This window comes from Lampetra planeri, chromosome 5 (assembly GCF_965212315.1).
Source record: "Lampetra planeri chromosome 5, kcLamPlan1.2.h2, whole genome shotgun sequence".
NCBI classification, from domain to species: Eukaryota; Metazoa; Chordata; class Hyperoartia; order Petromyzontiformes; family Petromyzontidae; genus Lampetra; species Lampetra planeri.
In genome coordinates, this window is record NC_136111.1 from 14,201,758 (window position 1) to 14,216,825 (window position 15,068).

Below are 15,068 nucleotides of genomic sequence, written 5' to 3' on the forward strand. Positions count from 1 at the left end.
GACCCAAAGAATATAAATGCAGGAAAAGTGATCTTGTCTTCTACCGCCTGAGAAATGCTGGTTGTGAAAATTGCGCGATATTTTCCAGCGGCCGAGATACGAGATCCGCTGGAAGATTGTGGATGGGAGTACGGAAGGAAACCCTTACACCTTTCTGGACCCAGCCCAGCTGTCGTACGACCCCCGCTGGGAGCTTCCCAGAGATGCGCTCCAGTTTGGTGTGTGCCAGCGTACCACGTGACATACCCACGATGGCTAAGAAGTTCTTTTTCAGGGGGGGTGGGGGGTAAAAGGATATAGAAATATGAAATATTTAAATCCGAAAATGTAAGTGAACAAGTCGAAAAAGAAAATCCACCACAACAGCAGCAGCATCTTACAACTGTAGTGACGCAGATTGGAGACAGTAATACTTGGAGGCACTTCTTTATTAACCAAGCACCATCGGGATATATACACACCCTACATGGGTGCACACTATTATAATTAAGACCGTCTATTGTCGGCGGCACTACTTAGTAAGAACAGTTGGTAGCCTGTCTGAATAACAGCACCGCGGGATGGTGAAGACGGAGACGACAACGAGATGGTGACGACAATGATCTTGAACAGCACGACGGGGATTTCACTTCCCGCAACAGCCCCGTTCTCCCGCTCAGGGCCCCCTCTTATACTCCCAGCGTGGCCTTGCTCCGCCCCGGCCACGCCCCCCTTCTGGAACCTACTAGCGGGTTCCCAGGGATTCCCGATGGGCCCCTTCTGTGACCTTTCCCCTAGATGTTCCCCTCTCGTATATATCGTGGCCTGCTGACGTGTACTGCTGTACACCACAGTTACCCTTTTCCGCCAGCAGCCAGCACTATACCACTACACAACTTTGAGGCGGCCGTTGAGAGAATATTGAACGGTGAATAAATATGCTCGATGGGCAACATGCGAGCAGCTATGAAACCTGTAGCACCTTAAAGCTTAATACGGCTGTGAGAAAAAAATTAAGGTGGTTGAGTAGACTGTTAAAACATTTGTCTTGAACTGACTGGGTTATTGGCTGCAATGGAGCACGTCAAGGTCAGCATATATACAGTCACAAAAATGGTCATCAGCTTTTTGTGGGAAACGTGTGTTGTAATGTTGTTACTTCTGCAATGTTTTTCTTGGACAAATTAATAAGTTAATTGGACAGTTCATTTTTCATTACGGTGAGTGGATGGGTGGGTTGCCAGGGAAAAAAAACTGTTTATATAGGGGGGTAGTTCAGTGACCATACCAGGGCCACCCCTAGGTTGATGATGATGTACTTGAGTACCGAGTTATTGCTATTTACTGTTGGTTGTATTATGCGTTCTTGGTAAATGGAGCGTGATACGAATCAGCGCTCTAGGAGATCATTATAACATGGTTCCAATGGAAATGCGTACCAACAGCGCTATCTACCTATGGCCGATATGAGAGCTTCACTGGGGTAGTTATGTACTCACCAGTGCATTCGGTGAGAGCCTGTGTAAGATGACCCACCATCTGCCGTAAAACAAACGTTTCGTGGGAAGCTATATATACCAACGGGCTTAATCGACCCATGGTTCTGCAATTAATCTATCTAGTGATTAACTCTCGATGAATAAATACTCGAACTTAGCTGTCGGATCGATTATGAGCAGAGTCAATACAAAAGACACCTCGATTCAGGTTCCACAAGACCATATATGGGCAAAGACACACCCACTACAGGGAACACCACGCCTACTTCCTGCCATATATGCTGGAGCCACACAGGACAAAGGGAGTTATTAGGAAGCCGCGTTATAAGAGACAATCCTATAAGAGTAATGTCTGTATAAATTAGTATTGCACATTATAATATATTTTATTGATGAGCATTTATAAGTTGAGCAATAACGATTAGGAGTAGGAAGCTTTCATGCCATTCCTAATACAAATTATATTCTAATTATAATTTAGCACCTCATGTTAACTTATATACAAATGTTAAATTCAGGCTAAAGGAGAGACCACACCTGTAAAAACAAGGGTAGAAAAAAAACAAGTTGTATACTCACATACCTGATGATTAAGATGAGATGAAAGCAAATCTTGTGGAATCGGCTTGTGAACCTGAATGATTGACCATTCACGGAATGACAAAGGAGGAGGGGATAATCTTTACATTCCTCTTCTTGGTTCTTTCGGTAAAGTCACGTAGAAGGGAAGTAATAAAATAATAAAAATAAAACATAATAAAACAATTCTCACGACGTTTCGGCCACAACGCAAGCAGCCATCCTCTTCGCCTGAGGATGGCTGCTTGCGTTGTGGCCGAAACGTCGTGAGAATTGTTTTATTATGTTTTATTTTTATTATTTTATTACTTCCCTTCTACGTGACTTTACCGAAAGAACCAAGAAGATGAATCCCTGCAGTCACGAAAGCTTTAAATCGAAACTTTACATTCCTATTGATATTAGTGACACGTTACTTCCTAATGCTGTCTGGTGATGTCTGTCATGAGTAGGTGTGACCCTGGGCTCGGGAGCATTTGGCCAGGTCGTAGAGGCCCACATTCACTGCCTGGAAGCGTCGGACGAGCAGCCCGTGAAGGTGGCCGTCAAGATGCTGAAAGGTGCCCTTGACAACTCCGACTAGCACGGTTGGCTACGTGCGGTGCGAAGGAAGTTCAACATGCATGCATACATACGACATTGGCCTTCCTGTCACAGCGGCTGGACGGATGTTTGTCCTCTCAATGTGGAAGATGTTCAGCATTCATTATAATTGGCTCTATACGCTCATGATAATTATTATAATTAGTATTATCGTGTATGTAAGAATCAATTATTTTCAATTTGTATGTATGTCCTGTATGCGATGGGTTCACGTGACCCCTAATGCGACTAGAGGCCACTGCGTTCATCACAATGGGGGGGGGGGGGGGGACAGTAAATTATTTAATCCAATCTCAACTACGAATTATTGTAGTTCATGATCTGTTGAAGGGGAGGAGAGAATTATTCAAGCCCCAGTCAGCAACTAACGACGCATACATATGTAATGCGGGCATAAGCGACCTTCCGGATGTGACGTCACGGGGGGTGGAGTCATGTGACGTGGGGGGAAGGTTCGGGGCCTTAAGCGGGTAAACCGGAAGGGGAAGGCAGTCGGGGTGTGAGCGGAAAAGAGTGAGGCCACGCGGGCGAGTGTGGAGAGGGGGGGCGCCGACGGCCATCGGGAGCCAACCCCGAAGATAAGAGGAAGCTGCGGAGTGGTGTGCAGCTGCAGAGGAGACAGCCAGGAGGGCTGCGTGTTAGAGGCAGCGGTGTGGCTGCCAGGAGGAGCTGCGGGGAGAGAGAGAGAGGGGGCTGCTTGTTAGAGGCAGCGGTGTGGCTGCCAGGAGGAGCTGCGGAGAGAGAGAGAGAGAGCAAGAAGCTGTCAGAGCTGCGGAGGGAGAAGAGCAGCAGCGAGTACAGCCAAGGGGGGCTGTGTGAGAGAAACAGCAGCGGAGCTGCTGTTGTGGATCGGGCCGACATTGGAGTCAGCACCGTGGAGAAGCTACAGAGTAAAGACAGCCGTGTGGGTGTACAGCACGAACCGAATAATAAAGGACACTGAGCCAGACATCGTGGTCCAGTCGGCTATTACACTGGTGTCGGAAGTGCAACGGCATGTCGAAACAAGTGAGGAAGAAAGTTAATCCGGCGCCTGCATCGGCTTCTTCGTCCGACGACGACGAACTCCCTCCAACCACGGATCCTGTTGGGGTGGTGGAGGAGAGCCCGGCTGAGGCGACCACGGGAACGGGAGTGGAGGATGTTGGCGCGGTGGCGGGTCCGTCGACATCATCAGACGCGGATCAACGATGGCAAGCGATGGCGGTACAACTGGAGGCACTTAAGGACGTCCTGGCGCATCTATGCCATCTCGTTGCGCCAGGGACGATGGATGATGCAAGTGGTGCTCCGCGGGCCGCCACGTTGCCTGTCCTGCCGCCGCCATTGCCCACGCGGCAAGAGGCCGCCATTTTGCGCGCTCCGTGGCGCCAAACCGCCATCTTGGCCACGCCGCGGGCCGACGCCATTTTGAATTTGCCATCACAACCACCACCATTGGAAGACGGCGGGAAGAGGAGTCGGAGTCGCCACCTTACAACGGTTAAAGAATTTTCCGTCGGTGGGGACTGGAGCGCGTTCGCCTGCCGCTTCTTGGCGGCGGTACGCACAGCAAGATGGACCGATGCGGAGGCTTTGGAGGTGTTGCCGACTCTCCTGGACGACGAATCTGTCCGATTCTTCCGTTCCATAACGACCGATAAGAAGGCAACTTTATGTGGTGTTTTTCAAGAAATGGCCGATGCTTATGAGCCACCAGATGATGCGCATCGGCGATTCGCTCAACGACAACGAGCACCAGAGGAGTCGCCCGTGGCGTTCAGGGGTGCGGTGCTGGAGCTGGCCATGGCAGCTTATCCTGAGACGCCACAGGACCTGCTCGAGCCGCTCATATTAGGGAAAATGTTGGAGCTGTCTCGGGATCTAGGGATCCCCATGCCTGTGTGTGGGCATGAGAAGCTAACTTCCCGGACGGCTGCTAAGTGTCTCGATGCGCAATTCAACCTCCGTCGCTGGAAACAAGTGACGGCGTGGACGGGGGGGCCCGTCAAAGAAGGGGATGCGCTGGGGTGGAACCCTGCGCAGGCCGTCTATGTTCCGGATGACCGGGGCCCTCAACAACTGACGGCCGCCTCCGCTCCATGGACGGGACGCGGCGGGCCGAGACCGCGCGCGGTGCTACCAGAACGGGGCCGTCAGGAGGCGAGGCCTGCGCTTCGGCGCAACGAGGCCGAATGTTTCCGCTGCGGGCGTACGGGCCACTACGCCAGAGACTGCTGGGCCCGCTTCCCGGCTCCGCCGCAGCAGGAGGCCTCGGCACCGGTCAAGTCGGCTAAAGATCCTCCGAAACAGGCATGTCGGCACGCACCAGACACTCGGCAAGGCTTTCCACCTCACCCACCACCTGTGTTGCGCGATCCTATTGTTGTTGTTAAAGAAAGGCCATCGACGGGGCCTTGTCATTCAGTTACGCAGTGGCGCAAATTGGCACGGAGAGTTGTCGCGGCCGCTACGGGTTCGTCCACTGTACCGGGGTCCATACAAGGGGTGGACGTGCGCATTTTGGTCGACTCGGGGGCGTCTGCGACTATTATATCGGATGTCATTTTCCATCTGTTGGGCATTCCGTCGGGGGCTGTGCGTCCGGTTTATGGGTCGTGCGTCGCTGCGAACGGGGGTAGCATGGGTATCGTGGGTCAGGTGGATGCTAAGATATCTATTGGGGATGTGTCGGCCTCGGGTGTTGTGTTGATATCGAGATCTTTGGCGGTTCCTTGTTTGTTAGGCACCGATTTTTTGGCTAAGATGCCCATTTTGATCAAAGTCAATGAGAATTGTATTGAACTGCCGGGGGGCCGTCAAATCTCGTTTCTGCCGTCGCCCTGGGGGCGACCTGCTTCGGCCGTACAAGTGCAGGCGCTGTCCGTCGCATCTGTGGACGTCCCACCTGGTACACAGATGCTTATACCCTTGCGGTATCGGAAGCCCCTGCCTGATCGGCTAGGAGCAGTAGGGGTCTTGTTGTCACCGTCCGCCACGATAACAACCGGGTTGGCGTTAGTGGGGGCACAGACCATCGTCCGGCCGGATCAATTACCGTTTTTACAGGTGCTTAATGCGGGGGGAGAAAACGTCCGTGTCCCGGCCGGTACGGTTGTGGCACATGCCACTACGGCGTTTGCGACCCATGATTGTCCACATAGCCGGGGAGTTGTTGCTGGGGTTTCCGAGCCAAGGAGTTCGGATGATCGTTGGGTTGCTCATTTATGTGACGAAAATTCTTCCCTGTCCATGGAGCAACGTGGTGCGCTGCGTAAATTGTTGTTGACATATTCCGATGTGTTCAGCTCCGATGATTTGGATTTGGGCCGCACTTCCTTGCTTTACCATCACATTGAGACGGGCGATGCTGCCCCTATTCGATTAAATTCGCATCGGATGAGTCCTGCGGAGCGAGAACACGTATGGGGGGCAGTGGAAGACATGTTGGCTGCGGACATTATATCGCCATCTAACAGCCCATGGGGCGCTCCAGTCGTCTTGGTTAAGAAGAAGGATGGCAAATTGCGATTTTGTGTTGATTTCCGCAAATTGAATAAGATATCGGTGGCAGATGCGTACCCCCTGCCGCGTATGGATGACTCCCTCGACGCATTGTCGGGGGCTAAGTTCTTTTCCACACTGGACCTCTCTTCGGGATTTTGGCAGCTTCCCCTTGACGAGTCCTCACGGGAGAAAACCGCATTCCGTACGCCGCAGGGGTTATTTCAATTCAACTGTCTCCCGATGGGATTGAATGCGGCCCCTGCTACATTTCAAAGATTGATGGAGCTCGTTTTGACGGGGTTGCAGTGGGAGACATGTCTTATATATTTGGACGATATCATTGTCTTCAGCCGCACATTCGATGAACATTTGACGCGGCTGGAGACAGTGTTCACGAGGATGCGTTCTGCCAAATTGAAATTCAAACCAAAGAAATGTCACCTACTGCAACGGTCCGTCCGCTATTTGGGGCACATTGTGAGCGCTGAGGGAGTGTCCACGGATCCGGAAAAGACGGCGTGCGTCCGGGATTGGCCGACTCCGGCCACCGTGGGGGATGTTCGGCGGTTTTTGGGATTTGCCTCGTATTACCGAAGATTCGTGCCGGGTTTTGCGACGATTGCGAGGCCTTTGCATCTCCTTACGGGTAAAGGACGGAAGTTTGTTTGGGGACAGCCGGAGGAGGCGGCCTTTCGGAGTCTGCGTGATCTATTGGCCACGGCCCCAACATTGGATTATCCCGATTTCGATCACCCATTCATTCTTGATACGGACGCGAGTGACACAGGTATTGGGGCGGTGTTATCACAGTCTAAAGGGGGTGTAGAGCGTGTCGTGGCGTATGGTAGCCGAGTCTTGTCTCCTGCGGAAACCCGCTACTGTGTCACTCGCAGAGAACTATTGGCGGTTGTTTTTTTCCTACGGCAATTTCGACCATACCTCTACGGTCGTTCTTTTATTGTGCGTACGGATCATGCGGCCTTGCAATATGCCCTTAAAATTGACCAGCCATCCGGACAGTTGGCACGTTGGTTGGACACGCTACAGGAATTTTCCTTCCAAATTCAACATCGGAAGGGAGTGCGCCATGCGAACGCTGACGCGCTTTCCAGATTACCGCGGCGCGCCCCTTGTAAATGTGAGTCGGGGACGCATAGGTGTTCGCCGATTCCAAACCCCCCTCAGCCGCTCACGTTGGCCGTCGAGAAGTCGGACACTCCGATGGAACCGGGACCGGCTGACGGGGTTTTGAATCTGCCGCGGTCTGTCTGGATCCGGGAACAGATGATGGATGAGTCATTGGTGTCCTTGCGGAAGCGGTCTGCTAAGGACAATGGGAGTCCGAGTACGGCTGTGGGGCCGCAAACCGCTCTCCGAGATGGTCTGCTTATGTGGCGGGAGGGGTTCCAGGAACGTTGGCGCCTGGTGGTACCAACGTCCTTGCGGTTCGAGTTGATTAGAACCCTCCATTGTGACACTCTCTTACATTTAGGGGTGCAGAAGACCTTGTTGACGTTGCAACGTCATTATTTTTGGCACGGCATGGCGACAGATGTCGTAGGGCACGTGCGCGCGTGCCCTGCGTGTGCACAACGTAAGCCGCCGAAACATCCTTACGTGCCGCCTCTCCAGTCGATTCAGGTGTCTCGAGTCAATGAATTGGTGGCACTGGACATATTGGGACCCTTTCCACCATCGGCGAGGGGTAATAAATATTTGCTGGTAGGGGTTGAGTACCTCTCCCGTTGGCCGATGGCCTGGCCGTTGCCCGATCAGTCGGCCGCGGCCATTACCGACGCTTTTTTGTTTGGGTATATTATGGATAAGGGGGCGCCTGAGAGACTCCTCACGGACCAGGGCAGGAATTTCTCTTCTAAATTATTGGCGGAAGTGTGCGCGGGCCTTGGGACTAAGAAAGTACGGACATCCCCATACCATCCGCAGACGGATGGTATGGTTGAACGGCTGAACAGGACATTGTCTGCCATGCTTTGCCATACCGTGAGTGAACAACAATCAGATTGGGATCTGCACATCCCCGGGGTGCTTTCGGCGTACAGGATGACGCCTCATGCGGCTACAGGATATTCGCCGTTTTACCTTATGTATGGTCGGGAAAACGTGCCGCCGGTGGATGTGCAATTGGGAACTGGGGTGAAGGGACCTCGGAAACCACTTCCTGAATACATTCAGGACACGGTTCGCCGAGTCACGGAGGCGCGGGAGAATGCCCGCGTGGCTACGGCCAAAGCCCAGGCCCGGAACGAGCGATATGCGCGACGATCTGAGGGGGAGTGCCCTTGGAAGGTTGGGGACCTAGCCTGGCTTCATTGTCCACAGGTACGTCCGGGGACCTCGCCGAAATTGCACAAACCCTGGCATGGTCCCGTACGCCTCATTGCGGTTCCCAACCCACAGTCAGCACGCGTCCAGATTGGGTCTCGTCGCTGGGTTGTGCATACGTCGCGCTTGAAACCATATGTTGCTCCCTTACATGATGCGTCATCCCCCAATATTGCCTTGCCGGGGTCTGTTGCTGCTGACTCTCCCCTGCCTGCGTCCATTGATCTTGCTAGAGCGCCTGTCGTACCTGTTCCAGACAGGCCGGCCGTGACATTGCGGGGGACGAGGGGCCCTGCTCGGAGGACGCCTGCCAGGTCTGCGGGACCTTCGAGCCCTGCAGCCCTTCCAACCCAGCTGCGGGCACGGTCACAGGACAAGCCCAAGACTAACTCTTTAGAGACACGGGACGGCGGTGGACTTCCAGCTGCGACAGGGGGATTACCCCCTGTCGTTCCTCGACTTTCATCGCGTTCCCGTTCTGCGAGTGGGCCGCCGACCGTCCGGGACGGGCCGGCGACCCGCACACGTTCCAAATCGCTTACGTTTCGTTGATTGTTGTTGTCTTGTTATTTTTTTCTTACAGTTGTATTTATTGCATGCTTTTTGTACGTTCGTTGATGTTAATTGCGTTGTTGTTGTTGTTCTTGCTGTTACATTGTATGCTTAGTGTCCTTTAGGGGGGGAAGCTCGGTTCGCCGCATTACGATTTGCTATTGGTCAGCCGAGGTCGGCTGGGATTTTTCTACGGGGGAGGGTGGTGTAATGCGGGCATAAGCGACCTTCCGGATGTGACGTCACGGGGGGTGGAGTCATGTGACGTGGGGGGAAGGTTCGGGGCCTTAAGCGGGTAAACCGGAAGGGGAAGGCAGTCGGGGTGTGAGCGGAAAAGAGTGAGGCCACGCGGGCGAGTGTGGAGAGGGGGGGCGCCGACGGCCATCGGGAGCCAACCCCGAAGATAAGAGGAAGCTGCGGAGTGGTGTGCAGCTGCAGAGGAGACAGCCAGGAGGGCTGCGTGTTAGAGGCAGCGGTGTGGCTGCCAGGAGGAGCTGCGGGGAGAGAGAGAGAGGGGGCTGCTTGTTAGAGGCAGCGGTGTGGCTGCCAGGAGGAGCTGCGGAGAGAGAGAGAGAGAGCAAGAAGCTGTCAGAGCTGCGGAGGGAGAAGAGCAGCAGCGAGTACAGCCAAGGGGGGCTGTGTGAGAGAAACAGCAGCGGAGCTGCTGTTGTGGATCGGGCCGACATTGGAGTCAGCACCGTGGAGAAGCTACAGAGTAAAGACAGCCGTGTGGGTGTACAGCACGAACCGAATAATAAAGGACACTGAGCCAGACATCGTGGTCCAGTCGGCTATTACACATACATGTATTGCTAATTATAAGCAAAGTAAATGTTAGTGTGAGATTTAGGCTAATGGAGTGAACACAATGGTACAAATTAATACAGAAAATATCAGAAACAATAAAATAAGAATATATTCTTGAATCTTATAGTGATTTGTTAGTCGTGACGATGTATTACATTTCTGGGGAGTGAATTGTTCAATGCGAACAAGATGGGTTGTGCGTTGGTTTGAGCAGTGGGTGGTGTGAGATTGATCATCAATGGTGGGGGGGGACAAAGGAGGCGATTGATCGGAGTGGAAGGGAGTAGCCCTGCTGTGACGATGTTCCCTGGTGGTAGGAGACCAGCAAATCTCCACCAAACCTTGCTTTGACTGACACATTTGCAAGCGCCATGTGCACACCAGACGAGATACTCATATCCACCATTTCGTTTCCCAAACTGCCACTGAGACTCTCATCTATGCCTTCATCGCAACCCGACTCAACAATTGCAACTCTCTCCCCCGTCGCCTAAACAAATCCCCCCCCCCTACAAACTGGATGATCCAAGATGCCACGACCGGACCTCTCACTCACACCTATAAACAAGACAACTTCATCCCAATACCTAAATCTCTCCACTGTCTTCCAATCAAATCCCAGTTCAATTTCACCATTTTTAATATCCTCCATGGACCTTTTCCTGCCTGCCTCTCCCCATCATCTCACAATGTCTCAAGCAGGTTACACAATCATTAAAGGTTTATTTGCTTATTGAAACATCCTCTTACAATGAACATTCTATTGGCATATATCACAAAAGTACAAGCGTACAAAATATGTCACATACTACCTGTGTGCTGGCAGCCACAGCACATTCCTCAGAGACGGAGGCCCTGGTGTGCGAACTGAAGATCATGAGCCACCTGGGATATCACCTCAACGTCGTCAACCTCATCGGCGCGTGTACCATCGGAGGTGAGAACATGTGATTTTAAAATGTGCCTCTCTCCTGCATGCCATTGAGAATAATCGCCAAATGTTTCACAGCTATCTGCATGAAATCATTACAATGTGTGTAAACTATATTCCTCTATTGCAATATAGCTGGGCATCATTTTCCAGTAAATAACATTGTCTAATATATCACATTTCGTATTTTAAGCCATTGACAGAGTGGAGGCTAAGCAAAACATTTGTGACAGATCACCGAGAATCTCCAGCCCTCGGGAGCTCAATCACACTGCAGGAAATTGACAATTTAAAGTCAGAGTGTCTCCCTAAGTGCTACACCACCGATGGGGTGGCACTAATCTCGATTGCCATCTTAATCGAGTGGTGCAATAATAGCAGCGTATTTTATTTTGATACTCAGCAAAACCTCACTGAGGCACAAGACATTTTAAAGATTGATTTGGATGTGGGTGTGGAGGAATGTTGCAGTGGGTAAATGCATTGTACCATGAAACCAGTGACCTGAGTTAGATTCCCAGCCATCACTAACATTGGTGAGTGATATCTGTGAACCGATCCTGGGCGCCACCTTCATCAACCCCCACTGACCAGCATGGTGAATTATGGATAAAATCACCTCTATGACTGACACAGCAGAGGGGAAGTCTTCATCCAGAACTGGATCAACAAAGGACCTGTAAATTGCATTGCAGTAAAACGTCTTCAAGCAGAACACCAAATAAGCCAGGATTCAGGGACCTATGGACAGGTTACCTTGAAAAAAAGAAATGTGCATCTTCTAAAAAATTCTCAACACGAACAAGAATAACGCTCGTGTGCCAACTAAGCTGGTGCATGTGGTCTCGGATGCAGCGTTTTGCATCAATCAGTTTGCATGCATCCGCATATCACGCGACGTCACAGTGGCTCTTTTGGACAGTAAATAAGTCAAATAATGTAAATGTTCTTTAAAAAAAATACGTACAACTAAAATCAAATGTGTTTAATTCAGTTAGAAAAGTGATGTTAAAAAATAAGAGCGTAAGGTCGCATCACCAGACCATGTGGTCGACTGGCAAATCGTTGGACCTGTGCCTTTGGATACCTTGGCTATCCACATGCTCTGGTTGTGCTCATACTTATTTAAATAAGTTTTACGTTTACCTCCTGGCAGACAATGGCTACATTAACACATTCCAATGTATTAGATCCAGGTACAACCTCCCAAATTATCAGTTCTATAAGTATCTCCAGATTCAAGACGTGATCACCAGAGCCAGAGAAAGAGATCTGCTAGCACCCCCACGTGCAATTATAAAATGGCTCCGGTCAGATAAAGCGAGATACAAACTATCTGAGGCATACCAGTTTCTGCTGTTAGGGACGATTAGTGGACGACTTCAGACCCTTGATTTTCAAAAAGTCCGAAGTAATCGTATTAGTCGTGCGGTGAGGCACTTAACAGGTGGGCCAGAGAAATCTACCATCTCCCAACCAATATGAAAAAAATACTGCAGTCGACTTTCATTGCATGTATGTATGTTGAACTTCTCCCGCACTGTACGTAGCCAACCGTGCTAATTGGAGGTGCTAATCATTGACCATTTAAAGAAAACGGTGCCGGATAAAGTTTTGTCGACTTATGTGATATACTCATTAAGGAACGAATAATAATATTGCCCTTCGTCCAGAAAATCTTCGACGAGTCTTGAGAATTTTCAGGCACATGCTACATTGGCCATTTCCTCTAATGGTAGCAGACTCTTTCCAGAATTGCTGTGACCTTATCTCCTACAGGGCCAGTTTTCATCGTCACAGAATACTGCCCCCATGGGGACCTCCTGAACTTTCTTCGCCGCAAGCGGGCAAGTTTTTCTATCCACAACGGCGAAGACACTGACAAGGACGAGCCCTACAAGAACATCAAGTCTATCACCAATGGGTAAAACAAAATAAAATAAAAACATGTTACATATGAGAACACATTTTTAGAGATATGTTGCAGTTTGGTGTTTTGTGTTTATGAATATCCCCTGTAAATATATCTGGAACACAGGCCAGTTTGTAAGGCAACGGTGCTCTATGTCTTTAGAACCCGATTTCAAATCCCCACCGCCAGGACCAATACATTATTGTTATCGTCACTATCTCTATGATCTGCATGATAAATAAGCATAGTTTGGAGAGGTTGCACCATGTGAGGAGACTGATAGTGGTGAAGAATTGCACAAATTCCATGCATGGTGTCTCGTATAACTTCAACTATTTATTTCGCTTAAATTACGATGTTAGTTGTGTTTAAGATAATATGTAAATGCATAATAGGCGGGCTGCGAGAAGGCCTCCGTCTTCACCATGATTTGCAAAAATTATAAATAACCGACTCTAATATGAAATGCCCGTTACGTAAGAATAATTTTAAATCGAGTTATGCATTGTTCCATGCCCAGCTTGACAGGAGAAACCCTTGCACGACATAATCAATCTCAAGGGACACTCACCTGGTTGAAGAAACAGACTAGTGTCTACACATCCCAGGCTTCTCTTTTTGAAGAAACAGTCACTAATATCGAGCATTAGTGTGGTTAAATAAACGTTTCGATTGCTGTTTGGATTTTCTGCAGAAGCACAAAAGAGAGTGAATATTTGTCGGCTCGTGATCTGCCCAGGGCATTGGCTCAAGGTGAGTGCAACGCAAAAAGCTTCCCAGCCAATCACAGCCCAGGTGGCACATTTAAAAACAACTTTAGAAATTTTGCTAAATTGAGAAACGAGCACAATACTGGTGGTAAGCGAGCTCTGGGAGCATTGATGGCCTGCAGAGAATGATGAGTGATCAACATCATGAACGGTGGAGATTGGCCATTGTTTGTCAATGCAAATCGAGATAATGTACAGGAGGTTAAGGACTGCAGACTGAGTAACAAGTGGAGCTGTTAATAAAGGGAATGGGTGAGGTGGCTGGATGGGAAAGGTATCAAAGTGTTAAACCGGCACCACTGAGATGCTCCGTTTATATCTGAATTTCTCAAGTTCAGTGAGAAAATGGTCTTGGCCTGGTTACCAATGACTGCACACCAAAAAAACATGACACTACATTTTGTTTATTACAGCTCTGAGACTTCAAATAATTGGTATAATTAATGTGAAATGGGCATTGTTTTTGATGCCATGTAAAGATGTGCCTCCAGTGTGAATGCAGAGGTCTTTTGAATTGATTTCAGAAGTAGTTACGTAACAAAATCTCCTTGGTGTGTTCTCTAACAGGGTGATGCACTGCTAACTGTAGAGCCTCAAATGTAACTTTGTCCGTGTCATGTCAATTTTAATATAACTGGGAAAGAAATATTTAAAAATGAAAATGGATGCGTGACCTTTTAAGCAATGAAAGTTGTGAAAGAAGGCAACATGACGTTTGGTGAATCTAATCTCTATCAGCAACACAGGCCCGAACATTGTAACTGATCAATTGTATAATTGAACAACTGTGGGTTATAACCAGGTGTTAATACAAAAGTAGGTGATCAGTTCCCGAGAGCTGAGTCACCTGGAGGTGTAAAGCTGTGGCAGGTCGTCAAGGAAACTCAGTTTTGAAAGGCGATGTGAAGACGTGCAAGTAATAAGGGTAGGTCGACAGACGAGGAAGAATATAACAGGTTTCAGAAAACTGTACTGAACCATGGAATTATCCTTTGTGAGAGTTACGTGTGAGTTGCGTGCTGCGGGTGTTTCAACAGATAGCCTTATTGGTGGCGATGGCGGTGATGGTGATGACATTGAAGAGGATCGTTCCCTTGAGCTCAGAGATCTCAAGAGCTTTGCTCACCAAGTTGCACTGGGAATGGCCTTCCTCGCCTCAAGACACGTACGTTAATGCGTCGTTGTCTGCCCATCTTACTGTCAGTCCATAATAGAGGTTTTTGGGTTAGATCGTGTAAATATGTAAATGTGTCGTTAAAACCGGCCACCACCCGACACAGCCAACTAGTAAGGGTTGTCACGTAACAGAACATGCCAATTCGTCACTAGTACAGCACGTCGGTGTGTTGGAGAGCCAAGCCACAACAATCCACAAATGTTCCTTCAGTAAATAATACTGTCATTGGTTTTTTGGCTGATAATTATAAATACATAATCAAATTACAACAAATGGCCACAATGGTTAGCACAGTGAGGCCTTCCTGAAAACACTATCTCTTCTCCATCATCTTCATCATCAGCAGTAGTCACGATGGTATCTGCAACATCGTCAATGTTCTAATCTTCAACAAATGCCATTATCATTGTACACCTCATCACTATTTTCA

At 49.5% G+C, this 15,068-nt stretch overlaps 1 protein-coding gene across 2 annotated transcripts in view; it reads left to right on the forward strand.

Annotated features, from left to right (window-relative positions):
* The window catches only part of LOC144718954 (mast/stem cell growth factor receptor-related protein Kit-like), a 40,471-nt gene that overhangs the window by 15,258 nt on the left and 10,145 nt on the right, over positions 1–15,068 (forward strand). For both annotated transcript variants that reach the window (XM_078594591.1, XM_078594592.1), the window contains 6 exons: positions 89–218; positions 2,510–2,617; positions 10,675–10,785; positions 12,559–12,703; positions 13,386–13,444; positions 14,499–14,626. In XM_078594591.1, the coding sequence (XP_078450717.1) occupies positions 89–218; positions 2,510–2,617; positions 10,675–10,785; positions 12,559–12,703; positions 13,386–13,444; positions 14,499–14,626 (681 nt within the window). The remainder of the gene's footprint in view (positions 1–88; positions 219–2,509; positions 2,618–10,674; positions 10,786–12,558; positions 12,704–13,385; positions 13,445–14,498; positions 14,627–15,068) is intronic.